The sequence below is a fragment of the Mus caroli genome, unplaced genomic scaffold (genome assembly GCF_978045245.1).
Source record: "Mus caroli unplaced genomic scaffold, Mus_caroli_1 scaffold_6, whole genome shotgun sequence".
Lineage (NCBI taxonomy): Eukaryota > Metazoa > Chordata > Mammalia > Rodentia > Muridae > Mus > Mus caroli.
In genome coordinates this window covers 23,269,641-23,282,585 of record NW_028227261.1, presented here as the reverse complement: position 1 = coordinate 23,282,585, position 12,945 = coordinate 23,269,641, and the positions used below count along the sequence as shown (strand labels likewise).

Genomic DNA, 12,945 nt, shown 5'->3' with positions numbered 1-12,945 from the left:
GAGGGTATCTGCAAGTGGCAGAGTAGGAGGGGAGGAGGGCGGGGCTGGGTAGAGGAGGGTTTAGGTAAAAGCCCCGGTGGGGTAAAGCAGTTGCGCTATGGACATCTTCCATATGTAAATAAAGCCCTGTGTGACAGGCATGCTGGCTGGTGTCCTGCTTCCCACTCAGGAGGGTGACTGGTGCATTTCCTGAATGGATGTGAGGGGGTCCTGAGACAGCAGGACAGGACTAACCACTGAAACCATGTCATTCACAGAGCTGCTCCCCTGCACTTCTAGAGGCTTTGCAGTGTTTGCTTCTTACAGATACGTAATGATCATCTCTGGGTCATTCAAGCATAAGCTTGTGACCATTAGCCCCACTGCAGCGGAAGGGAAGCCTGCCTCCCCAGCCCGGGTGTGTGGAGCTGGTGTGTGTGTCGGGAGCATGTGGCAGATGGTCATCTCCATCCCCCTTCCTCAGGGTTTTTCTGTGTAGCTGTAGATGGCCTTGAACTCACAGACATCTACTTGCTTCTCTCTGCCTCCCAAGTGCCAGGATGAGCCACCACAGCCCATAGGTCATCTTTTTGTTGGTGTTAACTATACATTGTACACTTGGAGCTGGGGAGATGGCTCAGATGTTAAGAGCACTAGCTGCACTCAGAGAGAATCCAGGTTCAGGTGCCAGCACCCACCCATGTGTCAGTTCATAACTGCCTCTAGTTTTATGGAATCTGACCTCTGCAAGCCCCAGACACACATGTGGTACATACAGACATGTGGGCACTCATACACATAAAATGAAAAATTTAAAGCTATTTGCTTTATCTTTTCATCCCCAGATCTGAACTATTACTCTTCCATGAGGGAAGAGGTGAGTTCCCTTTGCAAAACGGACTCTAGGTTAACGTCTGGAAAGCTGGCTCTGGTGGGAATTAAAACATTTATCAGAGCTACACAGTTGAGTACTGGGCCAGCCTGAGCTAGAAAAAAAGAGAGGGCAACTTTGTGATATGCTAGTACGGGTGCACATGTGCCACTCCAGGGCAGCTCCCAGGAGCAGATCTCTCCGCTATGTGGATTCCGGACTCGGGTCAGGCTGAGTAGAGAAAACCCACTGAGCCATCTTGCCAGCCCAAATCAATGTTTTAATAACTGGTGTCACTGCCCTGAATTCCACCAATCATAACTTCTGTGATTTTGCCTGTATTCTACCCAAAGCACCACTGGTCACGTGGTACTCTGGCAGTTGATGCAAACCACAATAAGTTACCAAATGCAGTTTTGGAAATTTTTCTAAGGAAAGGACAAAATCCCTTAGAATAAGATGTACAGGTGTTTTCTCTGAATGTATGTGTACCTCATGTATGTGCCTGGTACCAACCAGGCCAGAAGAGTGTGACAGATTCCCTGGGACTGGAAGACCAAACAGTTGTTAACAGCCATGCAGGTGCTGGGAATCAGCTAGTGATCTTGACTTCCAAGTCATCTCTCCAACCTAAGAAACGTAAGGGTCTCAACCTGTGGCGCGTGGCCTCTTGAGGTTGCATAGTAGGTATTTGCATTACAACTCATAACAGTAGCAAATTTAGTTTGAAGTAGCAACAAAATAATTTTAGGGTTGTGGAGAAGTCACCATAGCATAAGGACCTGTATTAAAGGTCACAGTGAGAACCACTTTCCTGAGGGCAAGAAAGGAAGTCAGGAGCTCTCTTCACCAGAGGCTACTGTGGTCAGAACTCAGAGATGAACCAAGAAAAAAATGCACCATTTCTCCAAATCCTTCATTTAATGTCAGGTAATGCTTCAACTCACACACACAGTATTCATATCATAGAGAAGAGGGCCCCGAGGGCCCCTGAGTGAGTCATGCATGATGCAGTAAATAAAGTCTTGGCCCAACCCAGAGAAATCGGTCACTGTCTTAGAAGGAGGATGCCACACTCTTTCTCTCTCCTCATTTTTCCTTCCTAGATGGACTTGGTAAGTCCATGGAAGAAGAAAATTTCAATCAGTGGAACTGAGGAGGCCCTGGAGGGTAGATAAGGTTGTAGTTTTATAAAATATGTTTTAAGAAAAAATAGGCCAGGCCTCCCTGCAGCAGCCCAGATGTTGGCTGGTCTGGTGGCCTGGCCTCTGTAGCTAGAGGGGAAGGGTGACTGCTGGGCACTGGAGCAGGTCTAGGATGGAGCAGCAGAAGACCTTCCTGTGAACATGAACATAAACGGCCGCTCCCCCTTAGCCCAGTGGCGCTGCAGGGAAGCTGCTGAGAGCCACAGTTGTGCACGTGTCCAGTGAGACCAATTATGGAGACTAATGCAGTGAGTTAATTAAGTCGTTCATTGAGGGCTTAGTTTTCAGAGACAAGAAAAAACAAACTTCACCCCTTAAGCAGATATACTCCACTCTACCCAATTATCTGTAACAAATGCCTCATCTCAAAAAAAACCATAGACCTTGGCTCCTGCCAAGGCTTAAGTGCAGGAAACAGCACGTAATCCGGCTCTTCTCTTCCAGCCCAAGCCCTAGTCAGCAAGACGGTTGCAGATCTCGGAGACAGACATCTGCGGTGAGGAAGGCAGCTATTGAAGTTCAGGAGCAAGAGACAGTTTGCAGTCAGTGCTGTCAGTTCCCTTTTCTACTGATGTCTTCTTCCTTCAGGGCAAACTTCCTCCTAAGGACCTCAGAGATGAGGACAGCAGGGTCTTCTTCCTTCAGTAAACTCCGGCTCCTGAGACACAAGAACCTGTATTTAGGGAGCCCTTGCTCTGTTCTGGGTCACGGTGTATGTGCACTCTTTACCCCCTGAATCATCACAGGAGTTCTGTGAAGCACTTGCCAGTGCATGTTCCCATGCCTATGGGAAGATTCGGCACGCAGAGCTGGAGTTACAGTCTGTTTGGTAAAACCGAGCTATCTGATCTGGACCCATCTCTTAACTAGAATGCCTATATTTCTTACACAGGTACAAAATATGGGTAAAATCAAGGCCTATCAATTAGTTGGAGTTCTGATCTTATCTCAAAATGGTCTACAAGTAAATGACTGATGGCTCAGCCATTCTGATCCTTACTAGTCCTGGAGACATGACATCCTGGAGATCTTTTACCACCATCTTCCCTTAAGTGAGCTGTTTGGTTGTGGGTTTCTCCCAACCCCCACCCTTAAAAGATCAAAATCATCTACATTATAAGGAACTGTGGGAACAAATTGAACACATTTATATAAAAGAGCATCCTGGATGCTCTGGAAATAGTTGAAGCTGCTAACTTGCACACTTGTCTCCTGAAGGTGTAATTTAACTGGTCTTTGAAGAAATACATAAAGGTCAAAGATTAGCTTCAAATCTGAAAGTAAAACAAGGATTGTCTCTGGTCTATCACATTATCTGAACTTTTGCTGACCTGGCTAACCGAATCATTCTTTCTTTCTTCTATTAGAGAAAAAGATGCCAAGACACATGTGGGACAGGTTTGGCAATGGTTTGGCTATAATTTGGTCTAAGAAGCCAAATACTTAGAAGCTGAGCTGGTGACAAATGTCTGTTTCTAGAACTCAGGAAGCAGAGGCTGAAGGACCACAAGTTCAAGACCAGCTTGAGCTACACAGTCAAGAGGCAAGGTTTAAAACAATGAGTAGAAGAAAAGGGGATCAAGCCGGGCGTGGTGGCGCACGCCTTTAATCCCAGCACTTGGGAGGCAGAGGCAGGCAGATTTCTGAGTTCGAGGCCAGCCTGGTCTACAGAGTGAGTTCCAGGACAGCCAGGATGACACAGAGAAACCGTCTCGAAAAACAACAACAACAAAAAACCAAAAGAAAAAGAAAGAAAAGGGGATCAGGGTCAACCAAAACGAGGTGACACAGCAGCTGAATTTGGGGGAGTAAGAGATCAAAGAACCCTTACATGTCAGATAGGAAGGCTGGAGTAGCAAGCTTTTTGCCCAACACTCACAAGGACAGCTATACTGGGCACCCACCACCAAGTTCCACCTCCAACTAAGGTGCTCAAGAATAAGCCCTCTGTAGAGTCACTCGGTACATCTGGGGCAGCTGTGAAGGACAGGCTCCCTCAGGCAGTTGCAGAGCTTGTCTATAGCAGGAAGCTTCTCAGGGGGCTCGGAGAATGGCCTTGCTTTAAACTCCAGACCTGCTCAAATTCCCTCAGGCTTGAAAAGTCAGCCACAGCTTCATTCTCTGCGTATTCTGCTTTGACAAGTTTAATGTGTACAAATTAGGGCCGGGTGTAGTGGCTCATGCCTTTGATCCCAGCACTTGGGAGGTAGAGGCAGGCAGAACTCTGAAAATTGAGTCTCAGGCCACCCAGGGCTTTACACGGAGACCTTGTCTCAAAACACAAACCAACCAACAAACAAAACCCTAAATCTGAGCAGTTTTGATGAGCAGCCAGATTTATATGAATTTTACATAATATATTTTATATATGAAGGCACGAGGTGTTGGCAAATGCCTTTAATCCCAGCACTCAGGTGCAGAGGTAGCCTGGTCTACAGAGGAGTTCCAGGACAGCCAGGGCTACACAGAAAAACCCTGTTTTGAAAATTTAAAAACAAAGCTTGGTTCTCAAGTCCCTGAACTTGAAGGTTTTGCATTATACAGTACTATTTATGAATGCAAGTGCCTGCAGAAAGCAGCTAGAGATGTAAGGCCCTGAGCTGGAGTTATAGATAGTTGTACCGTGGGTACTGGGAATCAAACTTGGGTCCTTTGCAAGAGCGCAGAGTGGTTTTAACCACTGAGCCATCTCATTATTTCAACAATAAAACCTGTTATGAAATTTTCCTTCCACCAAAGTCTACTAGTTTGAGACACCAGTATGTCCTATAAACCTCGAAAGGATAGGGCATGGGAAACGTGGTAGCTAGCAGCGTGTAAACTAAGTGCTCTCCAGCTCCCTAGCTGCAGTCTTAGCACTCGACTGAGGTAACTAGTAGAACAAGCGCAAAGTATTGCTTTTTCCTCACACTAGGTCCTAGTCACTCAGCATGCTTTGTGAATGCAGCAACCGTGAATGTGAATGCATTCATCACGAGCCAGGAGTAAGAGATAAGCCAGGGCTCCTGTCAGATACTCACAGGTCTTGGCTCTGTTTTATCCGGTGAAAATCCTTCAGGATGCCCATCATGTCTGCAAAGCTGCTGGCCTTGGACAGAGAGATGCAGTCATCCTCTTCAGATGAGCTGCAGGTAGTTTTGTGTTCTGTTTTGCAACATTCAGGGCTGGCAGAACAAAGTAGGGGGACGGCTGGAAGCTCAGGGACCTCAGCCTCAGTCTCCTCGGTGATGTCACTAATGACAAAGGAAGTTGTAGAGTGGAGTGAGGATCCAAAGCAAGGCAAAGGAGAGGAGACATTCGAACTTCCGGAAGAGAAGAAATCTGGTGTTAATGAAGCCGAAGCTGAAAGAGAAAACAACAGCAGGCATCATGGACACTGGGCTGCAGTACAGCCACGTCTCACACACACACACACACACACACACACACACACACACATTCCCTGAGTGAGTGCCACGGGTGGGAGATTCCCAAGGGAGTCTTCCCCACTCCACTTCCTACTGAGAGCTGAGTGTCCAGAACAGAAACCCATCCCACAGGAAGTCAGGACTTCGAAATGCTCCTGTTCCACAGTGGGATACAGGTTTGAAGCCGTTTTTCTGTTTTTCCCAAGACAGAGCTGCTCTGTGTCGCCCTGGCTGGCCTGGAACTCGCGCACCCCACCACCACTGGCTGGAAGCCCTGGTTTAAACAGAAGCCAAGCATGGCCTGCATTTCCTACATTTGTCATTTTCTCAACTGTGATGGTATTTTGGTTTTACATTTTGAATTTTGCTATCTATGAGCTTGAACTGTTTTAGACAAAATCTCCTGTTTTAATTGAAACAGCTCTTCAGAGTTCTGAAGAAATGTTATTACACTTATTTAAGAGTGTAGGTACAGGTTTACCACAGAGTAGGTCAGGACAACCTGCAGCAGTCTGGTCTTTGTTCCCCGATGTGGGTCCTAGGGATGGAGATGAAACTCCGATAGTTAGGCTTGGTGACAGTGCCTTTACCTGCTGAGCACCTCAGAGCCCTGTGCCTATCTTCCCAAGTCACAGACTATAAATGTTCTCCTCCGTATCTTGCTCATTAATCAGGGGCAGGGAAAGGGCAGCCTGCTATACACTATTTGCTTGGTGGGGCTCCTACCTGCGTCTGCCGCCACGATTTTAGCGATCTGGCTGCGCAGGTGGCTGAGCTCATCCTGCAGCTCAGTAGTGCGGCTCAGGGCAGGCAGGGCCGGCTTCTTCAGGGCCAGGAGCCTCTCCTCAGAGCCACGCAAGTTGGGCACTGAGGCATTACGTTGCATGACAATCAGAGGGCTAGGCTTCCAGGTATGTCTCAGAGGGCGTGTATCGCTCCTGGGCCAGAGAAAGAAAAGTATGTCTTACTACAGACAACTAGCTGCTGTATGTCCCTGATTAAATTCCTTCACCCCACAGTCCACTCCCCTTTAAGCCCATAACTCTCAATCCTATCGCCCCTCAGCATCTTATAAGCACCCTCCTTGCTGACACTTCTGGTAGAAACTGCCCAGCACAGCAGAGCAGCTACCTGACCCGAGCATATGTTTCCTCTTCATCTGCAGCAATCCAGGCAATGTCAGCCAGAGTAGGAACTGGAGGGACATCTTTCAAACACAGGTCAGAGATGTTGGGCAGGGTCTGTGAGAAAGCAAAATTCAACATTTACCCAACTCGATGAGCTAATCAGATTAATGCAAAAGGGGACCCTAATCCAGCACTTAGGAAAGCTTCCTAGAGTAAGGAGAGGTTCCTGCTTACAAATTAGGCTATTTAATGGGACTGGCCTGAAGTGCCCCTCCACCCTTTAAAGTGCTGTCTGCATGATGTCTGTACCATGTGCCTACCTGGTACCCACAGATGCCAGAAGAAGGTGGCAGATCTTCTAGAACTGGAGCTACAGACAGCTGTGAGGTGCCCTATGGGTCCTCTGGAAAAGCAGCTGCTGAGCCATCTGTTCAGTCCCGCATACTAAATATGAATGCTACTCACATATACTATCTGAAGAGCCTGCATCCGTAACTGTCTTGGCTCAGCAGCATCTGGCCATGGATACAGTCAGAAGTGAGGGACCGTCTACAGTGTCACTACAGCTGTATTCCCTTTGTTTGCTTCTGAGTAACCAGGACCTTCCCATGCTCCTTTGACAGCTCTGGATAGTGTTCAGTAATGAGACACTTGTCTGGGAACCACATACTTCCCATCCCAATCTTACCTAGCACTAACCCTGACACCACTTCTAACCCTGGACTCAGTTCCTACACAGACTCACTCACTCACTCACTCACTCACTCACTCACTCACTCACTCAGCTTGCTCTTTCGTTTCTCGTAATACCTAAGGCTCAGGCCCTCATGCACATATTTATGTCTCTGCTTCCCATACTTGCCACCATAGCCATCCAACACAGGGCTGGTGCCTCACCGGGAGTTCTTAATGGAGGCAAGTCTTAAGAGACCTTGGCCAGTCAGGAATCTACTGTAGAGTGGATGCTTTTAAAGCCTCCATAGAGACAGAGTAAAGTGGCCCAGTAATAGAGTGGCCATGTTTGGACAGAAGAGTGTGGGGATTTGAGGCCACAGAGAAACACTAAAAATAGAGGCAAAGTGGTCCACTCAGGAGTCACAGCACTCACGGAGACAGAGACACAAGGCACAGATGCCTCAGATGTAAGTCATCTGGAGATTTGGTTTAGCAAAGGCTTTGGGGCCTGCTCTGATAAAAATGCATTGCTGGAAGCTTATAAAACCCCAGTCACTTAGTAGTAGCAACAAATATAAGATGAAAGATTGTCAATTTATGAGCACTCTGGAAGTCTGACTGTTGTGGTCACACGTCTGTGTGCAATCAGAAAGGCAGTGTCCAGGATCCATTATAAATACTCAGTAAATCAAAGTGACCAGGAAAGCAGGCAAAAAAAAAAAAAAAAAAAAAAAGCCTTAGCAACCGGCAAGATGTGGAGGCACAGAAGCAGCATCTATCTCCCATACACAGAACCCTTCCTGTACACTCACCTCAAAGGATGCCCGTGGACAGGGCTTCAGGGGGAGATTGGTCCCAATTCTTCTTACCACACTGCGAGCAGCCCCATGTGGCTTGTTTTGCCAGATTGGGATAGTCTAGAGAAGACAGACAGACAACCCCAAACCTCAGAGTGAGTCCAACTTCTGTTCCCTGCCTGCTTTTCTCTTCCTAGAGGTGAGTCAAGCCAATTGTTAGGGCCAGTCTCAGTCTCTACAGCTGCTGCTGCTGCTGCTAACATAGCCAATGGTTGGGAGGGTCTAGAGAAGGAACTAGAATTAGCAGGTGGTATGGCTGTTCCGGCTCCCTCATGTTTCTCTGTTCAAAAAAAATAGAAAGGACCCAGCCTTGCTCAAATGGCAGGGCTTCAGGGAAAAGCAAACATGAACTGGTGTCTCAGGGACTCCTATCGTTCTTAAGCCAGTACAGTACTCGGCTCTCTAGCCCCCTGCTCGGGCCTCCTTACCACATTGGCTTCCATTCCTGATGTTTCAGCCAGCTCCTGCACCTGAAGGACGAGGCACCCACAGGGAAAGCTGGAGGGGTGGCTCCTTCATATCAGGCCATTTCCAGGAGCACGAGGTTTCCTTTCCTGTGAAACAACCCCCAGAGATCAGCAGGCACTGAGTGGCCACAAAATAAGCCTCTGCAGAGCCATTACTAAAACCAGCACCGCCAATGGTTAAAGAAAGAAAGCTAGCCAAGGAGGCTGCCCTTCCTTGTCCCTGGCTTTTCTAAACCCAGACCCATTACAGGGTACATTTCAGACCTGATGAGAAAGCTCGACCAACCCAGGGAAACTTCCAGGCTCTAAGGTTAACTGAGGCAACACCTCCAAGATGTAGATAGAACACTCAACAGAGAGCAAAACCAAGAATGCCGTCCAAGCCTAAGCATTTATTCTTGAGAATTCAAGTGGGTAAGAAAGACTCAACAGCCAACTCGTGCTAATTTCAATCTACTGGGCTATGGGGAAAAGAGCTTTAAGTGGTTGGAATGCATCACCCCACCCCCAACTACAAACATTCTGTCACAGAACCACACCTCCAGCCCCAAGAGGTATTGTCCTCCTCATCTATGACTGTCTTATAATGCTTTTGGATGTTGCTTTCTTCATTGGTAAAATGGAGAAAGGTAAAGTTGCCACTCTAGACTACCTTAAAGTTCAGTGAAATTGGGTGGGTAAAGTGCTTAACAAAATTTAAAATAAGACAGTTACTCGTAAATTTTGAGAATTCATTTATAAGGTTAATATACAAAGCAGTACTCCTAACGGTACCCTTCACAGCTGCCCTGGCACGGAGGTTCAATCAGTGAGCGTTTGTCTATTAAACACAGAAATACCCACTAGTGCCAGGCATGCAGATATTTGTGCTTTTAAGGAACTCAAGTCCAACGGGACCTGCAGGACCTGGATACATTTTTCTATGAAAGGTTGGGCCTCATTAAGAGGTGACTACAGCCCAGGGCCCCATGGTGAGTTTGGAGAGACTAGGAAAGTGAAATTCTTCTAAAGAGGACAGAGCATCCCAAGGGATTGCAAAAGGCAGAGCAGAGGTCTTGTGAGGGGTTCCAACTCCCGGGTGAGCAGTCACTGGAGAACCTAGGTCTGGCTCTCAACAGTGAGGAGATGAACTGGATGGCTGGCATCTCTTAAGGAAGAGCTGGAGTTCCTCTTGTGCCTTGAGTTGTCATGAGAGTATACACGGAGAGAGGAAAGGACTTCTTTGGCCAGTCACCAAATGGCTGTTCAGTGGACAGTGTCTAAAGTCTGGTCCAGGTTCTGATATGTGCAGCCATGTTCAAGCCTACAAAGTCCCTGTGTGCCAGACTTTTTGCTAAAGGCCACTTAACTGTGCTATTCCTGCCATTACGCCCTCTCCTGTCCTGCTTCACCTCCAAAGACTCCAACCGAATCTAAACCTCGGGTTTAACAAGCTGCCAGTTCTATTACTCTGGTGTTTAATCTTTCAACTCTCTCCTAGACTCCACAGTCCTGCCAGCAGGATGTACCCCATCTTCCAGCTCTCTTAACACCAAGCTCTGATACCGTTTGGCAAGTACACGATCTGCGGCCATACTCACTCCCTAGTCTTCTGCTGGGGCCATGCTACTACCGGGCTACCGGCTCCCAACACGCCTATCTGTGCCCCAGTCTATACCACTGCCTCTGTGGGACCCAACTTATCCAGCTCAGTCCCACAGCACCCAGCTCATCCATCACTCTGTCCCTGGCAGCCTGGGGTTCTCAGTTCACTTCGTGGCAGCCTGGATCGCCTTCCGAGGCTGCTCAAAACAGAAATGGAAGTAACCGAACGGCCCACATCCCGGCCTCCGGCAGCCGCTGTAAGCGCTTGGCTTGCTTTTAAGAAACCGCTGTAGGCGACACTAACTTAGCTTCGAGGGAGGCCCCGCCCCCCGCGTGCCCGCTAGCCGCTCTTGCCGGTTCCGCAGCCCCGGCTCTCCCTCCGCACCTCGGCGCTGCCGCAGCCCCTTCTGCGCCGGCCGTGCCCGCGTCTTCCCGTGTGGCCAGTCTCGGCAGACCCTCTCTGCTCCGAGAAGCGCCTCGACCCGGCAGGTCCTGGGCCAGGGAGAAACTTTAGCCCAGCGGTGCCCAGCGGACACCCGGGCAGAGCGCGCGAGGGTCTCACGAGGCGCCGATGGCCAGCAAGATGCAGCCCCCCTGCGCCCTCAACGACGCGTCCCCACCCCCGCGACGGCGACCCGGCCCGGGCCAAGGTCGGCCAAGTCCCTACCGCGCGTCCAGCGGCCCTTGGACCCGCGGGCCGGACCGGGGCGCGCAGCAGCCTCCAGGCCGTCGTAAGTCCCAGACACGCCGCGCGGCCCGGGGCGTACTGCGCTCCAACGGCTGGGGCGACCCCAACCGCTGGGTGACACGGCCAGCAACTACGCCTGGGGACCAGTGCCCTCACCGAAGGGGGCAGACAGCGGCGACTCCCGCGAGAACTTGCACGGGAACAGGGAACGCGTGCTCCCCTGCGCCGGGACGGAGACGCCGGCGACGCCGCGGGGCGCTCACCGAGCCCGTCTCCTGTGGGACCCCGCATCGGGCTTACCCCGGACTCCAGCGCCACACTCACCTCAGCCCCTCCTACCCCAGCGAGCGGCCCGGTCTCGAAGTCCCTCACTTCCGCTGACCCGCCTCCGGAAGCAATCATTTGCAGCTGCGCGGCGAGCCCCACGCCCAGGAGAGGGCGGGCCTAGCGAGGGGCCCGGAACGGACGCGGGCTCTGAGTGGACGGCAGACCGGCCAGGAGACCACACCCCTCCCCTGGGCCACGCCCTCTCCCCTCCCGGGGAGGGCACGGAGTCTGTGCGCGCATCCCGCTGGAGTTTTCCTCCCAAGTTTAGTTGCCGCGGTAGGAGTTGCTTCCCGTGTTTAGTGTCAACAAACTTCTGGGAAGCGGTAGTCTGCCAGTGTTGCTGCTCAGCACCGGAAATAGTCCATGCTGTCCCTACTCCTGCTGCAGGTCTCCGAATCCTCTCATCTTGGCATTTCAGTCTTTCCTGTCTAGTCTGGACCCTCGTCCCATTTCAAGTTCCCCAGATACATCCCTCAGCAAAAATGGCTGCTTTCGCCTTTCAGGCATGCCCTCCAGTGTTTCGGAATAGCTGTCTTCTATTTAAAAGTTCTCTGTCTCACATACACGTACACACGTGTGCAGGATTGTTCAGTCTGTTAATGAGATGGGTGGATTGATGACACTCGGAGACTCCAAAGCTCTCAAGGTCGCTCTTTCTACCAGTCTCCATGGCATCCAGTTAATGGGTACACACTTTCTTCTCTGCACGTGGCTTTGCCTGACTCACCAGTTCTCCCAAAGCCTGTAATCCCCACCTGCCAGGGACAAATCTTTTGGATTCGTGGGTGGACAGCTCTGTGCAGTCACAATGGGCATTATGCCCAGACCTGCCTTACTACGCCCATACATGCTTTGTTTCTCTATTGTTGTCCTCTGGAAATTACAGTTATATGTTGCTGAAGAACGGGTACTCTTTGGGAAACGTGTCCTTAGGTGACTGAGTTACACAAACATTATAGAGTGAGTACGTACACACACCTACAGAATATACTACATCCTAGGTGAATTGGTAAAGCCTATTGCTCCAGGCTACAAACCTGCACAGTTGCAACTGTGCTAAATCCCAGGGAAGTTGTATCACAATTGTGGACATTTACATCTAAACACAGATAGGGCACGTGCCAAGATAGATAGCTGGAATTTCTCAGCTCCTTTTTGATTGTTGGGTATCACTGTCAGACAGTCTATCAGTGACAAAGCCACCACTGTGTGGCACCTGACCATTTAAACGTTTCTTATGGGTTTGTATGTGTGTGTGTGCACTTCATTTTGCACTGCTCCCCATAAGATAAATAATTGGGGGCTGGAGAGATGGCTCAGTGGTTGAGAGTGCTGGCTGCTCTTCCAGAGGTCCTGAATTCAAATCCTGGCAACCACATGGTGGCTCACAACCATCTGTAATGGGATCTGATGCTCTCTTCTGGTGTGTCTGAAGACAGCTACAGTGTACTTACATATAATAAATAAATATTTTTTAAAAAAAAGGATAAATAATGGGTTATAATCAATCCTTAACCGGGAAACTGACTTTACCTCTCTGTGTCAGTGAAAATGATATGGGGACAAAGGGCTGGTTTGCAGTCTTTCCTCTGTGGAAGGCTAGGCTTTGACATGTCCTGCCTCAGCATGCTTCCTTGCCTTATGACGCAACCTTCTTTTACAGGTTTCCATCTTTACAGCCCCCACCACCACCACCACCATGTGTGCACTATGGTGTCTATGAGGAGGAGGTCCAAAGATAACCAGGAATTGCTTTTC

The 12,945-nt window shown here is 49.5% G+C and overlaps 1 protein-coding gene across 5 annotated transcripts; it reads right to left on the bottom strand.

The window, feature by feature from the left end:
* Positions 1-2,303: 2,303 nt before the first annotated feature.
* Mtfr1l (mitochondrial fission regulator 1 like) lies at positions 2,304-11,283 on the bottom strand. 5 transcript variants are annotated; one of them, XM_021160664.3, is made up of 7 exons: positions 11,185-11,283; positions 8,550-8,675; positions 8,077-8,181; positions 6,594-6,703; positions 6,189-6,400; positions 5,076-5,397; positions 2,304-2,713 (listed from the first exon to the last, which is right to left on the bottom strand). In XM_021160664.3, exons 2-7 carry the CDS (start codon positions 8,562-8,564, stop codon positions 2,608-2,610), a joined length of 870 nt encoding a protein of 289 aa, XP_021016323.1. In that variant the 5' UTR covers positions 8,565-8,675; positions 11,185-11,283; the 3' UTR covers positions 2,304-2,607. The 5 variants fall into 5 exon arrangements, with proteins under 5 accessions (XP_021016323.1, XP_021016327.1, XP_021016324.1 ...); XM_021160668.3 differs by lacking the exon at positions 11,185-11,283 and adding an exon at positions 11,161-11,179; XM_021160665.3 differs by lacking the exon at positions 11,185-11,283 and adding an exon at positions 11,017-11,155.
* Between the last annotated feature and the right edge of the window lie 1,662 nt (positions 11,284-12,945).

What these genes read in the sequence shown, in the direction of transcription:
- Mtfr1l (XM_021160664.3), bottom strand. An exon ending in GTCCACGGGCATCCTTTGAG is followed by an intron (nt 6,704 to 8,076) that starts GTGAGTGTACAG and finishes GCTTTCTCACAG; the next exon opens with ACCCTGCCCAACATCTCTGA. An exon ending in GAAACATATGCTCGGGTCAG is followed by an intron (nt 6,401 to 6,593) that starts GTAGCTGCTCTG and finishes TCTCTGGCCCAG; the next exon opens with GAGCGATACACGCCCTCTGA.